General features: G+C 31.7%; 1 protein-coding gene across 6 annotated transcripts; it reads left to right on the top strand.

Moving 5' to 3' along the window:
- Positions 1–506: 506 nt before the first annotated feature.
- Positions 507–5,332, top strand: LOC112279442 (AT-hook motif nuclear-localized protein 7). Of its 6 annotated transcripts, none has more exons than XM_024513878.3 (8): positions 507–823; positions 1,596–1,909; positions 2,322–2,786; positions 3,111–3,175; positions 3,336–3,467; positions 3,743–3,907; positions 4,051–4,189; positions 4,808–5,332. In XM_024513878.3, coding segments are annotated over exons 2-8 (1,143 nt in total). In that variant the 5' UTR covers positions 507–823; positions 1,596–1,908; the 3' UTR covers positions 4,984–5,332. The 6 variants fall into 6 exon arrangements, with proteins under 6 accessions (XP_024369646.1, XP_024369642.1, XP_090104998.1 ...); XM_024513874.3 differs by having other exon boundaries at positions 4,778–5,332; XM_090248872.1 differs by having other exon boundaries at positions 606–818.
- The last annotated feature ends 15,817 nt before the right edge of the window (positions 5,333–21,149 follow it).

Below are 21,149 nucleotides of genomic sequence, written 5' to 3'. Positions count from 1 at the left end.
AGAATCGGCGCGGCTGCGGCAAGCACATGAATGCGGAGGAGAAGAGAGGAGCGGAGAGCACCGGGAATGCGATGAAGAAGAAGAAGACGAAGAAGCAATAATAATAAGGAAAGGGGAAACCAGGGGAGGGGATTAGCGCACAAGCATCGCCGGATCCTTCGCCCGAGGACGAGGAAGAGCAAGAGAGAGGGTTAGCTGGAGCCAGAGCCAGAGTCAGAGCAAAGGAGGAAGGAATCAAAGCCAGGCAGCCTTGACGAAGCTTGCTTGCTTTCTGTGCGGAGTGAGGTCGAAAGAGCAAGAATAAGAGCTGAAGTTGCGGAATTGGTTGCAGCAGGGGGAGTGGGGGGGAGAGAGAGTAACGGGTGGTGGGATGTGGTGGTGGTGGTGGTGAAGCTGGTACTACGTCTAGTACGGCTGCTGCTGGTGCTGCTAATACTACTACTACGACCTCCACTACTACTGCTACTGCTACTACTACTACTACTTCTACCAGCACTACCGCTGCTGCTACTACTACGGGTAATGATCGTCGCAGAGAGTGTCAGGTAGGGGAGGGTCTACTGAAGTGCTGTCAGCTTTCAAGTGCCTTTTTGGACACCCTCGCTGCTGCTGTTGCTGCTGCCAAGCTCTAGGTTGCCACCGCGATGGAGGTTGACGACCCCGGAGCTGAGCAACCTCATGGATTTTCTTCGGTGCTGAACAGCGCCTGCAGTCGCGTGGCGTAGGAAGAGCATTGTCGGAATTCGATTTGGTGTTGACCAGTGCGACGAGGGGGTGGATGCTCAAGGATGGTGTGTCGAATGCGATCGCTTTACTAGGTTTGGTACGAGGTGTGCGTGTGTGTGTGCGTGCGTGTGTACTTGTTTGTGGAGCAGAGTCGTGGTTTTTCTCAGCTCTTGGTCGCTGCGTGTTCATGCCACCGTTAGGAAGGACAACTCGCTGTTGATGCATGGGCTCTAATTCGGTGGAGCTTCTATGTGCTTTTGGGTCAGAGTTGGGGATGGAGTTTTTTTTCGGATGTTTTGGTCTCGTGAAGTTTTGTTGTGGTTGTCTTGATTTTCTTTTTGAGGGTTATTTCGTGTGATGTGGCGAGTAGCGGTGGGAATTTTGTTTTCATGTTGATGATTTGGCTTTGTTTGTGGAGATCAAGTGTGCCTTGTTTTACTGTGATTGAGTTGGTTTCGGTCTGATTATGTCAGATGCTTTAGTGCAGCTGTAAACTAGTTTTCATGCCATTGTGCGGAACGTACTTGGCAATCCGTGAAGGCTTCATGGTCTATCGTGATTCTGACTGCTAGTTAAGAGAAGCTGAAGGATTGGGGTTGCTTTCTTACTGTTTGTGTTGAGTGGTGTAAGCTTGTGCCGTGGTGGATTCTCTCAGCTGTGAAGCGCATGTAGCCAAAATCCAAATCTGCGCCAGTTAGCTTTTAGCTGTGTGATAGAAACCTATTCTTCTCTACCTAAGTGAAATTTTGGTAACTGTACTTCAAATAGTCAGACTTCGGAGGCCAGAAAATACTATAGAGGAACGGCGATCTTAGGAGCATTTTTACTGTCTTTCTGCTCTTTGACTTTGTTCTGTTTATGATTATCAGGATTTGGAAATTGAAGACGATGCTTTCACGGAGAGAAATTCTTATGCATCTGTAATAGCCTGCTTAGCGTCAATGGCTCATATTTAAGCGGGAAAATCCAGTGTTGAGGGAGTCTTACAGAAGAGCAAGCGCAGAGGCGATTATGTCCTCGCGAAAAGTAAATATTGCCAGCATACAGTTACAACGCGTTTTGGGACATCAGTACTCACTATGCGCACCAAAAGGTAGCAAGTGAAGGCAGTTGAAGAAGAAGGGGGAGAGCGGGGTCAATGAGGAGCAAGCATTGAGGAGTGGACGTATCGGACACACATCAAGTAAGATAGATGATTCTTATCCAGCCACTGTAGGAGAGTCAGAGAGCGACTAACGTGTAAACTTCAGTGGTCCAGTCATCATTTGTAGTTTAACTGCAGTTATGGGGCGCTTCATATATTCAGATGGCTCATGGTCCAGTGGCTTGAGATTCGAAGCAGCTGCATGTAATTCATTTGAGCAGTTGATCAGAATTTCACTTGATGCGTGTGTACAATGTGTTATATTGTTATCGTGCTAAGTCAAGCAAAGGATTTGGCTGATTCTCAAAGTGTAGATGATGCTAACTGTGGTCTGAAAACCCTTCGCTTGCGTAATTTTAAGTGAGGACTTGAGTGCCAATTCTTAGCTGATTTTTTAATTTCTATTTTTAGACAGAGATTTAAAAGAATTCTAATCATCTATTTGTTACAGTGGATACACAGGTTACATTTGAGAACCTCTTGCACGAGTTAGGAGAAAAGAGTGTTATTAAGAGTGGAGGCATGGATAGTATTGGACCTGGCCAAGGTTTACACACGCCGTTAGCCTTACGTCCGCATACCCCAATGCCGGTTTCAGGGACTGGCAACCCTCCATTAGAAAGCGGCTCATCAATGCCCAATTTAATGGCGCCAATGACTTCAAGAATGGAGTTGAACATCGGTGGAGCACCTTATCAAGGGTATCAAATGCCCATGAAGAGAAAGAGGGGAAGGCCTCGTAAGTATACGACGGGTGATTCACCTCAAGTAACTGTATCAGGTTTTGGGAATACTTCTCTTTTCTCAGCTCTTGCCAAGCAGATTGCAGCTCCTTATACACCTCCAGATAAGTCGGAAAAGCGGGGAAGAGGTCGTCCAGTTGGCTCTACCAGAAAGCAACAATTAGCCAATTTGGGTGAGAAGCCGCCGTATGTTTGAATTATGCCTCAGTAAGATACTTGAATGTTTCCTACTTTTTTTGTTTTACTAGACATGAAATTTATTCAGGTTCGTATTCGCGTTGAAACATTTTCACTTTGTGCAACATTTTAAGTACTAATTCTTGGAGGTCATTGAAAGTCTTTGCAAGTTGTTTCCTGCTGAGAAGGATTGATCTTCGTACACTGCAACCATAATCACTTCTTTGTGTTCGATTCAGTTCTTTGCTTTTTAAAAATAAGTACACAATTTTTTTCGGTCTTGCAATTTCCAACCTCGTGGTATCGGTTTTCCTTCTTAGGAGTTGTGTTAGCAGGTACAGGAAAGAGCTTCACGCCTCATATACTGACTGTACATACCGGAGAGGTCTGATATTTTTCGATACACATATAGCCTTTTCCTTTTTGCCAAGTTTTTCCAAAAAGACGTGATAGTTAGTTATGCATTGAAAATGTTCATCATTGGCTGGCATCGATTCATATGTATTTGATTCAAGGCCCAATCTGATTTCTTGTGTTGGATACAGGATGCCTCATCAAAGATCATGCAATTTGCACAACACGGTCCCCGCGCTATGTGTGTGTTGTCTGCCAATGGTGCTGTTTCAAATGTCATGCTGCGCCAGGATTCGTCATCAGAAGGCACTGTCACGTATGAGGTAGTGGGAGGGAGCAATCGATTAATCTTATGAGAAGAATATTACAATAAGTGATACTGCTCACATTCATTTCTTTATTTATCCTCATGAAACATTTACTTTGTGTGAAAACATGGGTTTTTAATAGCTGGTTAATCTTCATGTCGTGAGGTTCTTAACGGGAGTACATTAAAAAAAAACGTTCTTCATTTCAGGCTTTATGAAGGTCAAGTAACAGCGTAGGTTTTGGATTAATTTGTGCTTCACTCCAAGATGCTGACTGCTTCTTTTATCAGGGTCGGTACGAGATTCTTTCCTTGTCAGGTTCATATCTTCCTCTAAGCGGTGAAGATGGTGCAAAACAACGAACAGGGATTGTAAGTGTGTCCTTGGCAGGCAGTGACGGACGAGTTTTTGGTGGAAGGGTTGCTGGAATGCTTACGGCGGCTTCTCCTATACAGGTTGTATGCTTCATACATCTTAATCGCTGTTGTATTGTTTTACGGTAGTGCGTGCAATGTCTCAACACAATTGTCACTCTATTGGAGTCCATGTGCAACTGAGGTTTTGTGTTGTAGATTTAATTGCGCTTGGTTTTCTGCAGGTGGTTGTTGGAAGTTTCCTCTTAGGTCTGTTGAAGACGGATTCTAAAGTTGATTCACCCCTCCGTTTGACTCAAGGAGAATTATCTGGCATGAAGACGCCTTTTGCCACTCAACAAATTTCATCACGTAAAAGTTCAGGTACATTCACAACCTTCTGAAGTCTTGCAAATATGCTTTATGACAGGAGAGATGAATGTCATTGTCCATCCTCAGGGTGATCCTTTGACGTCATTTAATGTATGAGAGGCATCATATCACTTTAATTACAGTCGATGCATGAGAACAATAATATAAATTAGAGACGGAAAGAGTAAGAGCATTCATCAGGGAGCAAGCTCTGGGTGCTGTTGACTTGAGTTCACTAAATCTACGTTTACCATCGCTGGGATATGCAAAACAGTAGCCACATGAACCATTAGACATGTTCACCAAATGGATATCAGATTCTGAAATAGAAACGTGACCCATATCTGGAAATCCCTTGGTGCGTGGATGTTGCAAAAATGGCAAGGAGTTTTGGCAAGTAGAATTATAGGCTAGTGTGAGTTGAAATACTTTTCTACAAGTTTGACGTTGACGTTAGGCTCTCTGGACCATTCGTTACGGGTTCAATAGTCGTATGACGTGATTGTTGATCTGTGATTCGTGGCTCCAGGGCTACGGGGATGTTGTTTTTCGTAAGAATAATGTGTGATCTGATCCAGTATATTTATGTTCTTTATGTAGTATTTCTATCGCTGAACCTCAACGGTACAGGTGCTGGACCTCAAGAAGGCAACCAGGCGTCACCTGCGAGCGGGCAATCCTCTGATGCAAGACCACAGGCTGTCGGCGTGTTTCGACCTTCTGAAGGCTGGGGCATTGCATCCCACATCTCTCTTTTGGGGGACAATCGAAGAGCAGATATCAACATATCATTGGCAGGTGGTTAACAACCAGCAAGCTTCTTGCTCTGGCCTTTGGTTATACAATTCTGAAAGTCTGCTGCGCGGAGGCTACGGACAACAAATGAAGTAGATCTGCTCTCATGGCGCTCTCGTACCGCCTTCGTATTAACATCCACCACATAGACATGGAATACCGTTTTTTTTTCCTGAAGTTCCCGTATTCATCTTTTTGCCCAAATCAGCCAAAGCCGCAGTTGAACACGGTATTGATAGAACTAGGCACAGGGAGAAAAGCCAGCTCTTCATTGCTTTGGAATATTGATTAATTCATTCTCTTGTGTTGTTCAAATCATCCTTGTATAATAATCTGGATCTACTTTGTTTTTTCCCCCTTTGCCGCTTTCATGAGTTCAGTGTGTGCCAAAGAATCATCTTAATGTATCAAAATACGACGTTTTGGTCTGCAACTCAGGTAGGTGAAGAGCTTTGTATCACTATTTTCTTGTGGCTGATGGTGAGTTTACTGTACAAAGGATTTCGTAGTCTTCATAGTAGCAAGAACTACTAAAAATATATTAAAGAATATGTGATTTCTCGTTTGTGAGAAATGTTTGATATTGTAGTAATAACTGTCACCACGAAATGTTGTCGCATTGATTTCAAAACACCCAATTATTGTGTTGATTTGATTCCTTTGCTTTCAACAGACTTTAAAAACGTTCCGATTAAGGCATGAAACTTCTCCTAATCCTGTTATAAATAATGTTTTAATTCTTCAGCGTTATGAATATCCAGAAGCTAATTGATCAAAGTTACAATTGGGCACAGGTGGAAAGAACTGCTGATGATCAGTGTGAACGTTCAGTTCAACTAATTAATTTTTAATTGGATTGATTGATTCCGTGTTTTAATGAAGAGAACATGTATCACCAAAAATTGAAAGTTTTAATCAAGAAAACAAAAACCTTCTAAATGTCATGCATTGTGTTTAAATACATGTAAGTTACATTTGAAGATATGTTATTCACATGATTGATCTATTATAGCTTGTTACTAATTATCTAAACAAAGGACAACAATAGTGTTTGAAACTTATCACAGAAGTGGTGCAATTATTTATGCAAACAGTGTTGAGTTTTTTTTAGAAACAAGGCACTTGAAAATTCTTTCACAGGCTGTTAGATTTTACAAAACAGAACTGTATGAGACTTGTATGTGTTTTATTTTAATTTTATAAAACATGTATTTTTATCCTAAATTTTAATAGAAATAATTCACAAGAATTACAGTGTATTGTAATGAAATTAAATAATTTGTTCAATTAAGATAATTTTTTTGGTATATACATATACAATATTCTCTGCATTTTATGTGTTGGACAATTTCATCAATAATATCGGGTAGATCCACAGTTCTAACAACCGTCATCCATGCACTATCATGTTGTAACACGACCATATGGTGAAAAATAAAAATATGGATGTTATTGTAGAATAGCCTAATAGAAAGATGTAGTAGAAAAGCAATGATAAATTATAGAAAGATAATAAAAAATTTAGTCTTAATGTTACTTTTTGTAGAATGGACTTCTATTTACTTTATAAAGGCATAAATGAGCCAAATCAAAGTAAATAAGATAAGAAATTGATATGGGCATGTTCAAGAGAGAATTAGCAATAGGTTAAAGCAAAACTTACCTCAAATTACTAAAAATTGATACCTAGAGAGGACTAGTTGTCAACTTGGGTCAAAATCAGACCTTGAGACACAAAACCATGCACCTACAGCAACTTCAAGGTTATTTTGCAAATCAGAGAGCAAGATTTGAAAATAGACTTGAAGAGAGATTTTTAAGTTTTGGTTTTGTGTCATTCGAATTAATATTGAGATTTTGGAAGATTTTCAAAGTTAGTCATGTACTCAATGGGTTTAGAGTTCGAGAAATAAAAATAAATTTAATAATTTTAGGATTTTGTAAATTTTATAGTGAGTTTATAGGTAAAATTTGGGCAGTTTGTTGTTGTTGTTCTTCTTGTAAATGTGTATGAGAAGTTTTAGATAAATGGAGCAGTTAGATTGAAGCACATGAGGGTTTTTGTAGATTATAGTCTCGGAAATTGGGGTTTAGAGAACTAGTGAGGATTTCTAAGATATTTGTCAATCTGCCTATTGGATTGAAATGAAATTTTGCTCAAAGATAGATGGGTTAATTTCTAACAATTATGCAAAGTTTGGAACAAATTGAACAATGAAATTAAGAGATTATGGCTCGGAAATATCAACACCAAGGTTGGAGAAGGAAGCCACTATTCTTTAACTAGAGTTTTGGAATTATCAACTATTTAGTATGTACAATTTTCTTCAAATTTTTTATGCTTATTGCTAATTGAGGTGTTGCAAGGTTTAAAAATTTTGAGTCAAAATCAACAGTTCAATTGTTACTTATTGAATTTTTAATCTATTGTAGAGTTTGTTAACAATTTGTTTAAGATTTAGAATTTGATTAATATGAGTCACTAAATTGACTCATTTAGGTATTTAGTATCAAAAGGGTATTTATTAAGCTTAAAATCATAGATTTTGTGAGGTAGTAGTAGAAATTTTAGGAAAGAAGTAGATAATAGATTGCTAATAGTAGATATGCAACCTAGGATAGAATTTATTAAGACAAATTTCTATGATGAATAGGTTTTTTTAGATGATGGCCCAAGGGAAATATCCCTTGAAATCAAAAGGAAAAAATACATTTTATTTTATTAATAGTTCTTTAAAAATATATATATAATAAAAAATAAAGAGATCAAAAGTGTAATAAGAAGAAAAAGAGAGTAGAGAAGAAGGAAGAAGGAGAAAGAAGAAAAGAAGAAGAGAAGAGAAAGAAAGTAGGACAGAAGAAGAAAAGAAGGACAAAAGAAAAGAAAAATAAAAAATAAAAAAAAGGATGATTGAGAAGGCGGGAGGCTGCTCTTGAGTGACAATAGTCTCTCCGTCGACAACGGAGATCCCTCTCATCATTTTTTTGATTTTTGGTTAAGCTCCAATCGCTCCGGATTTTTCCTGAGCGTGTTTTTCTTTCCTTCTTCGGTGTGCATTGTATGTGCGGTGGTGCTGCGGTGTCATTTTTTTTTTCTTCTGTCGTCGTCGACGTTGCCAGTGGCTCGAAGGAGGCGTCGAGGCGACGCTGTTGGCGCACTGTTTATGCCACCGGCTCGTGATCAATTCTGAAGGTGACGGTGTCGTCTGGAACCGGCGACTCGAGCTGCAACACAACGAAGTTGGTGGTGGCAAAGTCTGCATCAACAACGTGTTCTCATTTATTTTTTTCTTGCGAGCTGCAGCTAGAGCAGACGGCTTCAGCAGTTGGTCATTGTTTTTTTTTTGTTTTTTCTTTTTCCCCCTTCCTACAGTCGGTGTTGGCTACGTCCTCTTCCTTGCTAAGATGCAGCAAAAAGATTGGGATCATTGATCTTGTGGTTACCCGAGCGAAGCAGAGCACAAGAATCTGTCGCAGCGGCGGTCTCAGCTGGATATGCGGCAAACTAGGCTGGTGTGCTTATTCTCCTCTTCTGTGGTGTGCGGCGGTGCTGAGTTTTGTTTTTGGAGAGCATGCATAAACTCTTGTTGTCGACGAGATCTGGTCTCCGTTCTTCTTCAGTTCATCTATAGTTAAAGGGCGGCGATACGGTATTTATGTTGAGTGTTGGATGGTGTTGGTCGCGCTGCGATAGAATCACCAAGTATGCGACGGTGTCGCATGATTCTGTTCCGTTCGGTGCTCTCTAGTGGCACTTCTTGTCTTCTTGTGCGTGTTGGTCCAGCGGCATTGAGGATTGTTCACAATTCCGTATCGCTAGCAATTAATTGCTGGCCTCGTCGTTCTCGCCTGGTTCCGAAGGTTGAACAACTTGAGCCGCCACTACGTCAACAGCAATTCCAATTCTTCCAGCGCAACTACTATCACACCTAGTCCAGGCTGGTGTTGTTCAATGAGCAAAGGCGAGGTGTTGGTTTTTGTGTTTTTTTCTCTTTGGTGAGGAGGAAGAGTGCGGTGATGTTGGTGGAAGGTAACTGTTGACATAGCATTGTGGAAAAAAAAGTGGAAAAAAAAAATTCCAGCTCTACCTCTTTTATGATTTCTTTCAATCGGAGGTGCTGGGGTTGGTCGAAGGGCGACGACGAAGCTGCGGTGCAGTGTGGTGTGCGGCGTTGTTCAACGTTGCATTCATTTTATGTCCACGACGAGCTTGACCTTCTAGAACTCTCTATGATCACTTCAGAGTTATAGTTGTTCACATCATTGTGCATTCAGTGAGCATTGCTTGGAGTGTTCGGTGAGGTAGATTATTGTTCCGACAGGTCAAGGCTCCTTCAACTCCGACCACTCAGTATGTTTTTTTTTTGGTGTGGATATCGAGCAAATAAGTTACATTCATCGCGGTTACAAGTGAGTGAAATGAATGAAAAAAATTAGATTGAAAGAAAATTATTGGCTGAATTTTATACTTGGATGAATAGTCATTCAAGGATGAATTATTATTAATGGATGATTTTTAATTTGAAATTAAAACAAGAAATAAAAATACCATAAAATAAAATAATAATAAATAAAATTTAAAAAGTATTATTATAATAATAGTGATGATAATTTTTAAATTATACAACATTTTGGATTGACTTATTTTTGTATGTGAAAGTTGGTAAAAGGAAATATTTGATTACTTGGATAAATTAAGGAGTTTTTTTTGGGCAAATTAAATTGGATTAAATAAGATTTACAATTTGGCAAAATTGTATAGTTAATTCAATTGTTGTAAGCTAGGAATAATTCCAATTAGTAGAGGTTATTTCTACCTTACACATAGGTGCTTTAAGGAGGTTAAGAGTGATGTCATTGGCATTTAAATAAGAGCTAAAATTTCTAAGAACTAAATAGTAATTCACTTATTGTGAACTAGAATAAACTTCCAATTAAAAAGAAGTTTATTTTAGCTCACAGTTAAGAATTGATTGGAGTTGGTTTAAGATCTAGGATTTGATTAAGGTTCATTAGGGTTTCAATTAGGATTATAATTAGGACTTCATTACAATTTGACCTAGAATTTGATTAACGTTTATTAAGATATTAATTAGAATTTGACCTAAGGTTTGATTAAAATTCATTAGAATTTTAATTAGGATTAAATTAAAGTTTTATTAGGATTTATTTAGGATTTATTTATGGTTTTTATTTTTAGTATTTTTAAAGATTCTTTGTTATTTCTTTAAAAGTTTCTATTTCTAATATTTTTTAAAGATTATTATTACTTCTTTATAGGTTTATTTTTGTATTTCCTTAAGATTTATTTGTTATTTTTTTTTTAGATGAACTTATAACTTCTTTGAATTTCTTTTATGACTTCTTTAAAATTTACTAAGATTGGCTAAAGTTTGATTAATATTAGTAAATATTACTTAAAATTTATTTAAGACTCTATTAGACTTTGTAGAATTATTGTTGTATATCTACTTACTTTCCATAGATAAGTGCTTGGTACATCCTCAAGCAAAAATACATGTAATACGGTAGTGTAGCTATTGATTTGGTTGAAATATGTCACAATAGACTTCATTTGGCTATAATATCATCATTTTGTTTAGTGTTCATTTTGTAAGGTGGTTGTTTGAGTTTTGAGGATTCCATATATATGGTAGTGGATGCTAGTAATTACATATGTTATATATAGGCAATTATTGTACCAATTTTAGTGGTAATATGTTATGGCTTGTAATATCATGTGGTCCTTTTGGAAATTTGTATAGCCACATCTAGTGTTTTGCATAATGTGGTGACTTGCATTGTAATAATTGGTGTAATAACCATTGTGATTATAGGCACTTGAATTCTTATTTTTTATTTTATTTTTTTGAGTGAAAAAAAAAAAAAAAAAAAAAAAAAAAAAATCTTTTTGTAAAGGTAGAATGCTTGCAAAACTTTTAAAACTAGCTTGTTGTGTTTACAAATCTAATTGTTGAACATCCAAATTCTAAAAGAGAGAGAGTGTGTCCCTCCAAAGGTGTTTATAATATCTAAAATTTTCCTAATTACCATTTATATCCTAAATTTGTAATAATGCTATGATTAGTTATCAATAGTTTTTATAGTTGTATTGTTACTTGATCTTCTTATTGTATTGACATACAATAACCTTAAATGTTGTGGCTTTTGCTAAAAATTATTGATTATATTCACAGCATTGACAAAAACCAACTTTAAAATCTATATATGTTAATATATTATAAATTTATTGAAAATTAATTATTTTATTATATATACATCTAAAACTATAAAAGGCACTACTATAAAACTTGGTTGTTCTTTTAACATCTCAGTCTTATTTTACATTCTAATTATAAAAATCTCTTAAATATCCTATATATAATTTTAATAACATATTCATATTTTCTAATTGTATTTATTAAAAAATTATGTAAACTTTTTAATTTTTGTATTTTTTAAAAACCACATCTAATAATAAGTCTATTTTTTTTTTTAAATCAGACTATTTATGTCATGTAAGAAAAAAAAAAAAAAAAAAAAAAAAAAACATTCTACCTATTATTCTTCTTTTAGAGCTTTAAAATAAATTTCTATCTAAATGAATTGTTTGTTCATGTTGAAGATGACTACATGTGACAAGAATTTTTTTAATTTATGAAAAAAATATAATAAAATAAATATTTTTTTCTATTTTTAAAACATCTGTTTTATGAAGTGTGTGATTTTTTAAAATATTTTTAAATTTATTTCTTCAAATTATTTTAGTACGAGAATTTAATGTTAAATGAAAAATTATAATTAATAAATAAATAACTTAAAAAAAAATCTTGAAGATTCATATGACATGAGCAATTAAAATCAAGGATCCCTATGTTCTAAAATTTATCACTTTCAATGGTCACAGTAATAACGTTTTTAACCTTTTTGTTTAAATTTGTAAAAAAATAATCTATTTAAATAATGAATATTTTTCTTTATTTTGATATAAACACATTATTATTGTTTAAATTATTCAAATTTCTACAATAATAGGACTATATCTTTAATTTATCAAATTAGTATTTAGATTTTAAACCAAAATTTGACTTAATATGTCATATATCCACTGTTTTTCCTCCCAAAAATAATGCTTTGGAATGTGAAGCCACAATATTTCTTTTCTTATTTACAATATTTACCTTCTTAGATAAGAGTGCTCTATTGACCTCTTCTACCTATATTTTATTCTTTTTTATTACTAAACTAATAACCAAATACTCAAAAAAATTAAAATATTATAAAATAAAATATAGCAATAAAGTTTTGTTTTCATGATCTAATTTAACAATAATACAATTGATTTTACAAGAGATCGTATTGTAGCTGTTTAAGTGATTCAATACATCGATGGTTTTCTTCTAAAGAAAATGTACAACTGTTGCTTTAATTGAATTTGATTTTTCAATAATTGTATTACATAAAAATAATATAATTTGATCCATAAGCTTTTAATTCAAAGTTGAATTTTAGTTCTAGTTATTTTATAGATATTAATTGAGAGAATTTGTTGTCTTATGTGGGATATTAAGTTGGGCATCAATTTGAACATTGATTTGAAATTTGACCTTAGAGATGAATTCGGTATCAACTTTTACTTTATAATTTATAATATTTTTTATTTTTTTTACTTTTTTTCTTCAAACTTTGTTTTTTTTAACTTCTTTTTATAAAATACTAAAATTATACTTCTTAAACTAATATTTTAAGACGTTAATAAAAAAATAATACTAAAAAAGACTAATGGATACAAAAAAATAATTCTTTAAGTTACGTTAGAATAATATTGGTAGAAATTACTTAGATATGTTATAGTAATTTTTTTCTAAATTAATATCTTCTAAATTTTTTATTTTAATATTATTAATACTTTTTACATAAGAATTACAATTTTGGTTTAAAAAAAATTAGACACTAATAAATATATTATGTATATTTTTTATTTGATCTATTAATTTGGTATTAATTTTTATAGAAGTAATTAATTTAGACTAATATCTTCTTTTTTAAAAATAATCTTAGGTAGTATAATTATATTATTTTATAATTAAAATACTATAATTGCACTCTTTAGGATTATTTTTTATAGTTTTTTATTCTCAAAAAAAATATTTTTTTAGTTTTTGATTTTTTTTTTGAAAATAAAATAAGTTAAAAATTAACTTTTTAATTTTTATGATTAAATGAAAAAATTTAAATCTATCTTCCTAAGTAATAGAAAATAGAAGCATAAAGCGATTTAATTCTATGTCAGAAAAAAATAATTAAATTAAATTAAATCTGATGATTTTGATTTTATTTTTAGAAGAAATAAATTCATATAAATATTATACTATTAAAATAATTCTATACCTCACTAAATAATAGGGTTTAGGTAGGCTTATACAAAAATATAAAAAAACTAATAAAATCTTAATTATTTCTTTTAGTCTATTTCTAAAAAAATATGATATGTATATATATATATATATATATATATATATAGAGAGAGAGAGAGAGAGAGAGAGAGAGAGAGAGAGATAAATTATTGATTTTATATTATTATAATTTTAAATATCTAAATATTTTAGATAGATCAATTAAAGTTAAATATTTTATTTTATAAATAGAATAAAAATATGGTGGTATTATTTTTCTTGGACCTTCTATTTTCATCATAAATACAATACAAGATCTAAAATCTTACATGAGTTTGGCATGGTCCAATAATTTATTTATATATATATATATATATATATATATATATAGATAAGAAGTTGTTAAAGCCATACTCCAATTTTGTTAATACCACATCTTTTTTCCAACGAAATGATTCATTTTTTGTTGGTCCATGTCCTCAACCCTATTTCCAACCCTTACCTTCCATTTCTAGTCCTTGTCTCTTATTTCCAACCACTGTCCTCCATTCCAAGTCCAACCTCACTTCGTCTCTTAAGTTTTGAGTTTTTTGAACGAATAAAATGATAAATAAGTTTATCAACACACATATTTTTCTTATCAAATTATAATTTTTTCAGTCTAAATATTAAAATTTCATATAAAATATTAACTCATAAATAAATATAAATAATCTAATTTCTGAAATATAAATAAAAATATTTAATTTAAAAAAAAATAGAATTTAATTATTTTTAAATATGATTAAAATTAGATATAAAATACAAAAATCTAATAATCAAGTTTAATTTTTTTGAATTTAGAATATAATTATTTCTAATCATTTTTAATATTAAGTTTTTAGTAATCTAATCTTATAATTTAAATCATAGTGTAAATGTTTTGTAAATGAATAACAATAAAAGCCTAATATCTAATAGATAATAATCTTTAATTCTTTAAAAAAAATAATTATTACAATATTTAATATTTAATATTCAATATTAATTTTCACAATATTTAATTTCTTAAAATATTTTTTTTTATAATATTTAATAATCTTTAATTCTTTAAAAAATATATAAATAAAAAAATTAAATATAAAATCAAATAAACTTAATCTTCTATTTTTATAATATATCTTTTGTAATTTATTTGAATTAGTTTTTAAGATAACACTTTGGACATATGAATTTTGCATAGTAACAAATTTCATGGTGTATGTATAAATTTTGAAATTCAAAAAATATTTCAATTAATCAATTAATATAAAAATAAAAATAAATTATTTAAATATAAGAAAGAATAATTCCAAAAATATTTTTATTATAAATAAACATATTTTATAACCAAAATGATCTAAAATATTAATACAAAATTATTTTATATATTATTTAAACATATAATTAATTTAAAAGTAATAATTTAGACTTTACAAAGTTATCTTCTTATTATATTGCAAAAAACTCAAAACTTAAGAAGGGAGGTAGGAACAAGACTATACAAAGATAGGACTAGGCTAAAACTGCATAGCAATAGAGTGAAGTAGAGATGGAAGAGAGAAAGGGATTTAATTGGAAATAGATATTGGAGGCTCAAATTGGGATTGATGACAAGGGACGATGTCATGTTGTGGTTTGGCTACCATGTGAAAATAATGTGATTATGTATTTAATGTACAAATTACTTAGCAATATAGTGAGAGCCATGTTACTGGATTTTAGTTGGTTGTAGAGTGTGGTTAAATTACTACTTTAAGATGAGGTTGATTAAAAGGATTACTATTAGAATTTTTATAACTTTATTTTCTTTTGATAGTGGCTTTTGAGATTGATTTTGTTGGTAGTAACTTTAAATATTTAGAATCACCTTTATTAGACATTGATAATCCTTGAAGTCTTATTTTGTTTCTTTTATTTGGTGTTTAGGGCATATAGTATGTAAACTTTATAAGAAAAAGGGTTGGAGAAGGATCTTGATAGCAAAAAAGAGAAGTTAGGACATCCATATGGATGAATGGATATGGATGATAAAAATCTCCATTCCTATTGGTCAAAAATCATGACCAATGGGCTTCAAGGAGGTTGCCCAGGCCATATTAGAGATTAGGATTAGTTTTTCGAGGGAATTTGAGCTTTAGAGACTAGCGTCAGCAATTTTAGATTTTTGGCTATAATTTTGATATAAGTTTTGTTTCATTTGAAGTTTATAAAAAAGAGATATGAGCGCTCAAAGTTAAGGTGTTAATTTTGTACCTACTATCATTCTTTTTGGATATAATGCATGTGTACAAAAAGCAATAGAGGATTGACAACTGAGGTTGGAGAGAGCACTTTCTTGGCTATACTTTTGGCATATTGTTTGATAGATTTTAAGTATGAATGAAGGAGATATTAGAGGTTGGAGTCAGCACTTGCAAATCTAAAGGTAGTAAGTGACCTAAATTGCTAGTGGTTGTGTTTTGAATTATATCTTGTGCAATTTGAGAAGATTTTGGCTAAAAATTCCCAAGAATGTATATTTTCATGTAATCAAACTTTGTAAACAAGTTTTTAACATTTGGATCTTGGATTTGAGAGATATAAAGAAAATAGTACTTAGATGCTTGTGAATTAGGATTTTAGAGCACTTGCTAGAGTTTTTAAGATGCTAGATGATTGGTAGCAAATTTATGGTTGAATTTTTGTAAGGTAAAACTTAAGGGTGACCTCTATAATATCCATGAACTTGGAAAAATCTGAATATTTGGATCAAGAGATATGAATTTCTAAAATTTAGAAAGAAGAAATCTTTTGCAAGAATATTATATTTTTAAAGAATTTTATTATAACTTAAGCATTTTATACAAGTAAAGGAGTATTTTGGAAGCCAAGACTTTATATATATATTGAAGATGGATATATGGAGCTATGGTTGTATTTTTATATAAAGATGGGCTTTCGAGAGGAGATTGTGGATTTCCTTTGAAGTTATCAAAAAACCTAATCTACCAAGAAATGGTTAGCTATGATTTGGTATAGCCAAGAATGTTAGAAAATTTCTAGATATTTTAGAAAGCCTTATGTATAAACCTTTTGAAATATAAAAAGATTTATTAATACAATAAATTTTTGATATTTTAGAATTTATTTTTCTTCTATTTTTAAGGTTGAATAACTTATTGGAACTTGGCCAATAAGTTAAAACTAAACTCTCTTCAGCTAAATACCCAGTGTATTATCAGATAGAAAACCACGCAATATGACAATGGGTATAAAATAAATCATGAGGTGAAAAAATGGATGTGGCATTAACAAAATTGGAATGCTTTAATAGCTTTTTATATATATATATATATATATATATTAGCTTTTTATTTTATAAAAAATATTATCATTTATAAAATATAATCACACATATATATGTATATAATATGTATATATATATATAATATGTATATATATATATATATATAATAAATATATATATAATTTATTATATTAAACTTAATATATATTTTATGCTTTTTAATGACTTTAAGATTGTTGATAATTTTACTTAATTTTAACATTTTGCATCATATATTAGCATATCTTATTGTTTGGAAGTTTTATAATGTTAATAAATTTTTGTAAAAATAATTTTTTATTCTATATATATATATATATATATATATTTATAATTTTGTCTCAATATAAAAAATTTAAAACAATTTAAAATCATATCATTCATTTTTATAATCATCAATATGTTATTTATTAAGTTTCCAAAAACCAAAGAATATGTAAAAAAATCATATTTTAATATATACGTATATCTATATATATATATATATATATATATATATATATATCATATTAAATTATGGATAGATGTTATTTTTAAGAAATTGTTAAATCAATCCAAGTATTTTCTAAATCAAATCATCTAGAATTGGGGTTAGGTTGGTGGTCTATTTGGGATCCACCATGGAATATTTTAGAAAAAATTCAAAGCAGTTATCTAAGTATGATCCGCCTCTAAAAGCTTCTAGAAGGATGATTACTTAGAAAGGATCAATCTTTAGAACCTTCTAGAAGAAGCAATTATTTTGATAGGGCCCATTGTTAAGAACATTCTAGAAAGTTTATAGATGGTTGGACAAAATATAAATAGGACTAGTTGAAGCAATTTGGATATTTTATCAGATATGGCTTTGATCCCTTGCTCTCAATAAAATTTAGTTTAAATTTTTATATTTTTTCTATTTTATTTTCTTTTATTTTGCTCAATCTTTTATATTTCATTCTCTTTAATTTTGTACAATTTTGTTCTGATCTACTTTGTCCTATATTATGATGGGATTTATGGTGCCATAAATTAGAAGGATTTTACATCTTAAAGAGAGTATAGTCTTGATTCAATGGTATTAGAGCAAGTGTTTGTCTATTCTTTGGTAGTGTATTGATAGCCATTGTCTAGTTACAAGTCAATTATTGTAGTCACACCATATACTATTTTAGAGCTACTAGAAGCTATTTTTAAAAATCAATTGGAAAGAAAAGAAGACATTATAGTAACAAATTCTAACAAAGAAATTGTAGCATAGAAGATATGGAAGAGCAATCTCAGATGAAAACTCAAATATAACACCTCCTAGGCCACAGAGCTTTTACACAAGGACAAATAGAAGCCTCTATGGCAAGTGAATTGATACTTACTAAATTAAAATTAATCAAGCTCAATACATACTTTGAAACTTTAAGGCAAGAAGTAATATACCAATGGTTCTTTAAGATACAACAATATGTCTAATTATTTGGAGCAAAAACCACCAAAAGAATTATGTATGCAACAAGCTATTTGAGAGGTACAATAGCTATTTGGTAGCAAATATCAAGCTCAAAGCTATAGTATTCAAGGTAGATTTTGTGATTGGGAGGAATTTGAGACCGTGTTTAGGAGTCAATTTTGGCCCATCAATATAGAAAAGATAGCATGCAATCAATTAGCTAACCTTATACAATCCAGGTCAATATAAAATTGTATCTTCTAATTCAAGTTTTTATATCTCCAAATTGGCAATGTTTTAGAGATAGAGATGATAGATCAGTTTGTACAAGGATTGAAACCTATTATCTATTAAGAGATAAAATTAAAGGATCTATAAACATTTGAAGAGATAGTTAGGATTGCAAAGAAGGTTAATACTATAGATTTCAGAAATTATAGAGTACAACCTATGGCGTGGAGTCTTATGTCGCTATCTAATCCTATGGCATAATAACAAATGCTAATGGAAATTGATGCCATACAAGGATCACTAATACCATAGAGATGAAAAATATTAGCATAGAAGGGATCATATTTCTACTGTCAGAAATCAAGCCATCAAATTAGAGATTGTTTGAAACATTAAAATTCAAGCACCAACAAATCAAGATGGGATCACATTCTTGAGACTCACTAAGTTAATAAAGAAGTAGAGTAGTAAAACGGAGCTCCCTAGTAAAGGCATAGAAGGCCAATATTGGAAATAGCTATTGTCTCTTAGTGACAAACCACATGGCCTTAAACAACCATCAGAAGAGTCGATTGGTGTGTCTAACACGTCAACTAAGAAGATAGCAATGTTAAGTACTTGTAGATTGCGAATCTAAAAAAAATGCATCTCGATTAGAATTATTGACTGACTTGAAATCAAAACCAAGGTGATGAAAGAAGGATATATATACTTAACAAATAATGAAGAGAATGTTTTAAATGAGACATGTAAAGAAGAAACTTTGAAGTTGAGTAACACATATGCCTTAAGAGAGAAATTCAGGATAACAAAACTTAGATATGACATTATGTTTGATATATCATAGCTAAAAGTAGAAAATAAGCAAGTTGATTGGCTAACAAGGACAATCTCTTTTAAAGACAGTGGATGCAAAGTGACTCTTTGTACCTTCACATTGAATAAAGTAGCACAACAAACTAAAATTATAGGCTTACTTATAGGGATGACCTTTATAAAGAAGCAAATACAGCATAAAGAAGCAGTATATGTGGTGGTTCCAAATCTTACCTCAGTAGTGAAAAAGATAGTCAAATGAAGAAAATGGGCACAACAATTCATACGTAAATATTAAAATATCTTTCCAAACAACTTATCTTCTGGTGTATCACCTGATCAAGATATCTTCTTCCAAATAGAATTATTGTTTGAGTCCAAACTGGCAAGTTGATCAATTTATTGTTTAATACCAAACGAACTTGAAAAGCTACAAAAAATATTCGATAAATTCTTGAAATAGTCTTCATTTGGAAAAGCACATCACCATGGAGAGCATCTATACTCTTTACATCCAAAAAAGATAGTGAACTTTAGCTTTGTATCGACTATTAAGGCATTAATAAGCAAACTATCAAGAATGCATATTCACTTTCATGCATAGAAAATCTTCTTGACAAACTTTAAGGTGCAACCAACTTTAGCAAATTGGATCTTTAGAATGGCTATTGGCGAATACCTATTATAAAAGAAGATATAGAAAAGATGGTATTCCATATGCGTTATGGACATTTTGAATGGCTTATTTTATCTTTTGGCCTCATGAATGCTCTTGCTTCCTTTATAAGTTACATAAATAGATTATTTTCGAATTCTTTGAGCAAGTATGTATTTTTTTTCATTGATGATATCATAATCAATAGTAAAATCCTTAAGAAGTATGAGCAACATCTACATGAAGTATTGTATCGGCTACAAGATAGTGGCTTCTATTGTAAGCAATCAAAGTATGGACTTAAGAAATTGAAGTTCACTTTTTTGGAGCATGTAGTGTTTTTTGAAGGCATGCACATAGAATAGGATAAGATGAAAGCAATAGAGAATTGACCGACCTTCAAGGATGCTTTTGAAGCCCGTTCATTTTTACACCTTGCTAGATATTATTGCCATTTTTTTGGCAATTCGCACACATTATTCCCTCACCAACAAGCCTATTGGAGAAAGGTGATTCATTTGAATAGAAACTAGAGCAAAAAGAGTCTTCAATAAATTAAATGAGGTATTCATTATTGCTCCAATACTACAATTGTATAATTCCAACCTTCCTTGTATATTTGACATTGATACTTCTAACTTTGCTATTAGTGCAATCTTTCAAGAAGACTTTTATAGAGGCCTTTAATTTATAGCATATGAATCACACAAGTTCAAAAGAGTAGAGCACAATTATTCTGCACATAATCGAGAGCAACTAGCAATTGTATATGATGCTACAAAGATGTAGCAATATTATTTGTTAGAAAAGTCAATTATTGTTCGAATTGACGATTGAGTCCTACTATATGATTTGTATCTAGAAAATATGAAATCACAACATCATTGTTGAGAAGAATAATTGCAATTCTATAACATTCAGATTGAGTACAAGCAAGGGTGACAATACACTATACCGGACACTTTATTGTAGAGACCAAACTTGAAGTCTAAATATGATGACAAAGCAAAAATTATTACCATTAATATTATCATTTCAAACCTAACCAAAAAAGTAGAATAGAAGGAAGCTATGTGTGGGATGCTTATTTCAAGATAGTTACTAATCGGATGAAGGTGGGAGATGTGTAATATTAAGATTATCATGTCAATAATAGCTTGCTTTATTTTAAGAAGTAAATTTATATACTTGATGATGCTATACTCTAAATGTGTATACTTCAAGGAAGACACAACATTCCAATATCTAGACATCTAAGGCATAAAAAGACTCTAAAATAGATCTGAAAGAGATAATTTTGGATAAGTTTG

The sequence above is a fragment of the Physcomitrium patens genome, chromosome 3 (genome assembly GCF_059467195.1).
Source record: "Physcomitrium patens ecotype Gransden chromosome 3, ASM5946719v1, whole genome shotgun sequence".
NCBI lineage: Eukaryota > Viridiplantae > Streptophyta > Bryopsida > Funariales > Funariaceae > Physcomitrium > Physcomitrium patens.
Note: the sequence above shows the minus strand (reverse complement) of the source record. Positions and strands in the feature narration are given on the sequence as shown.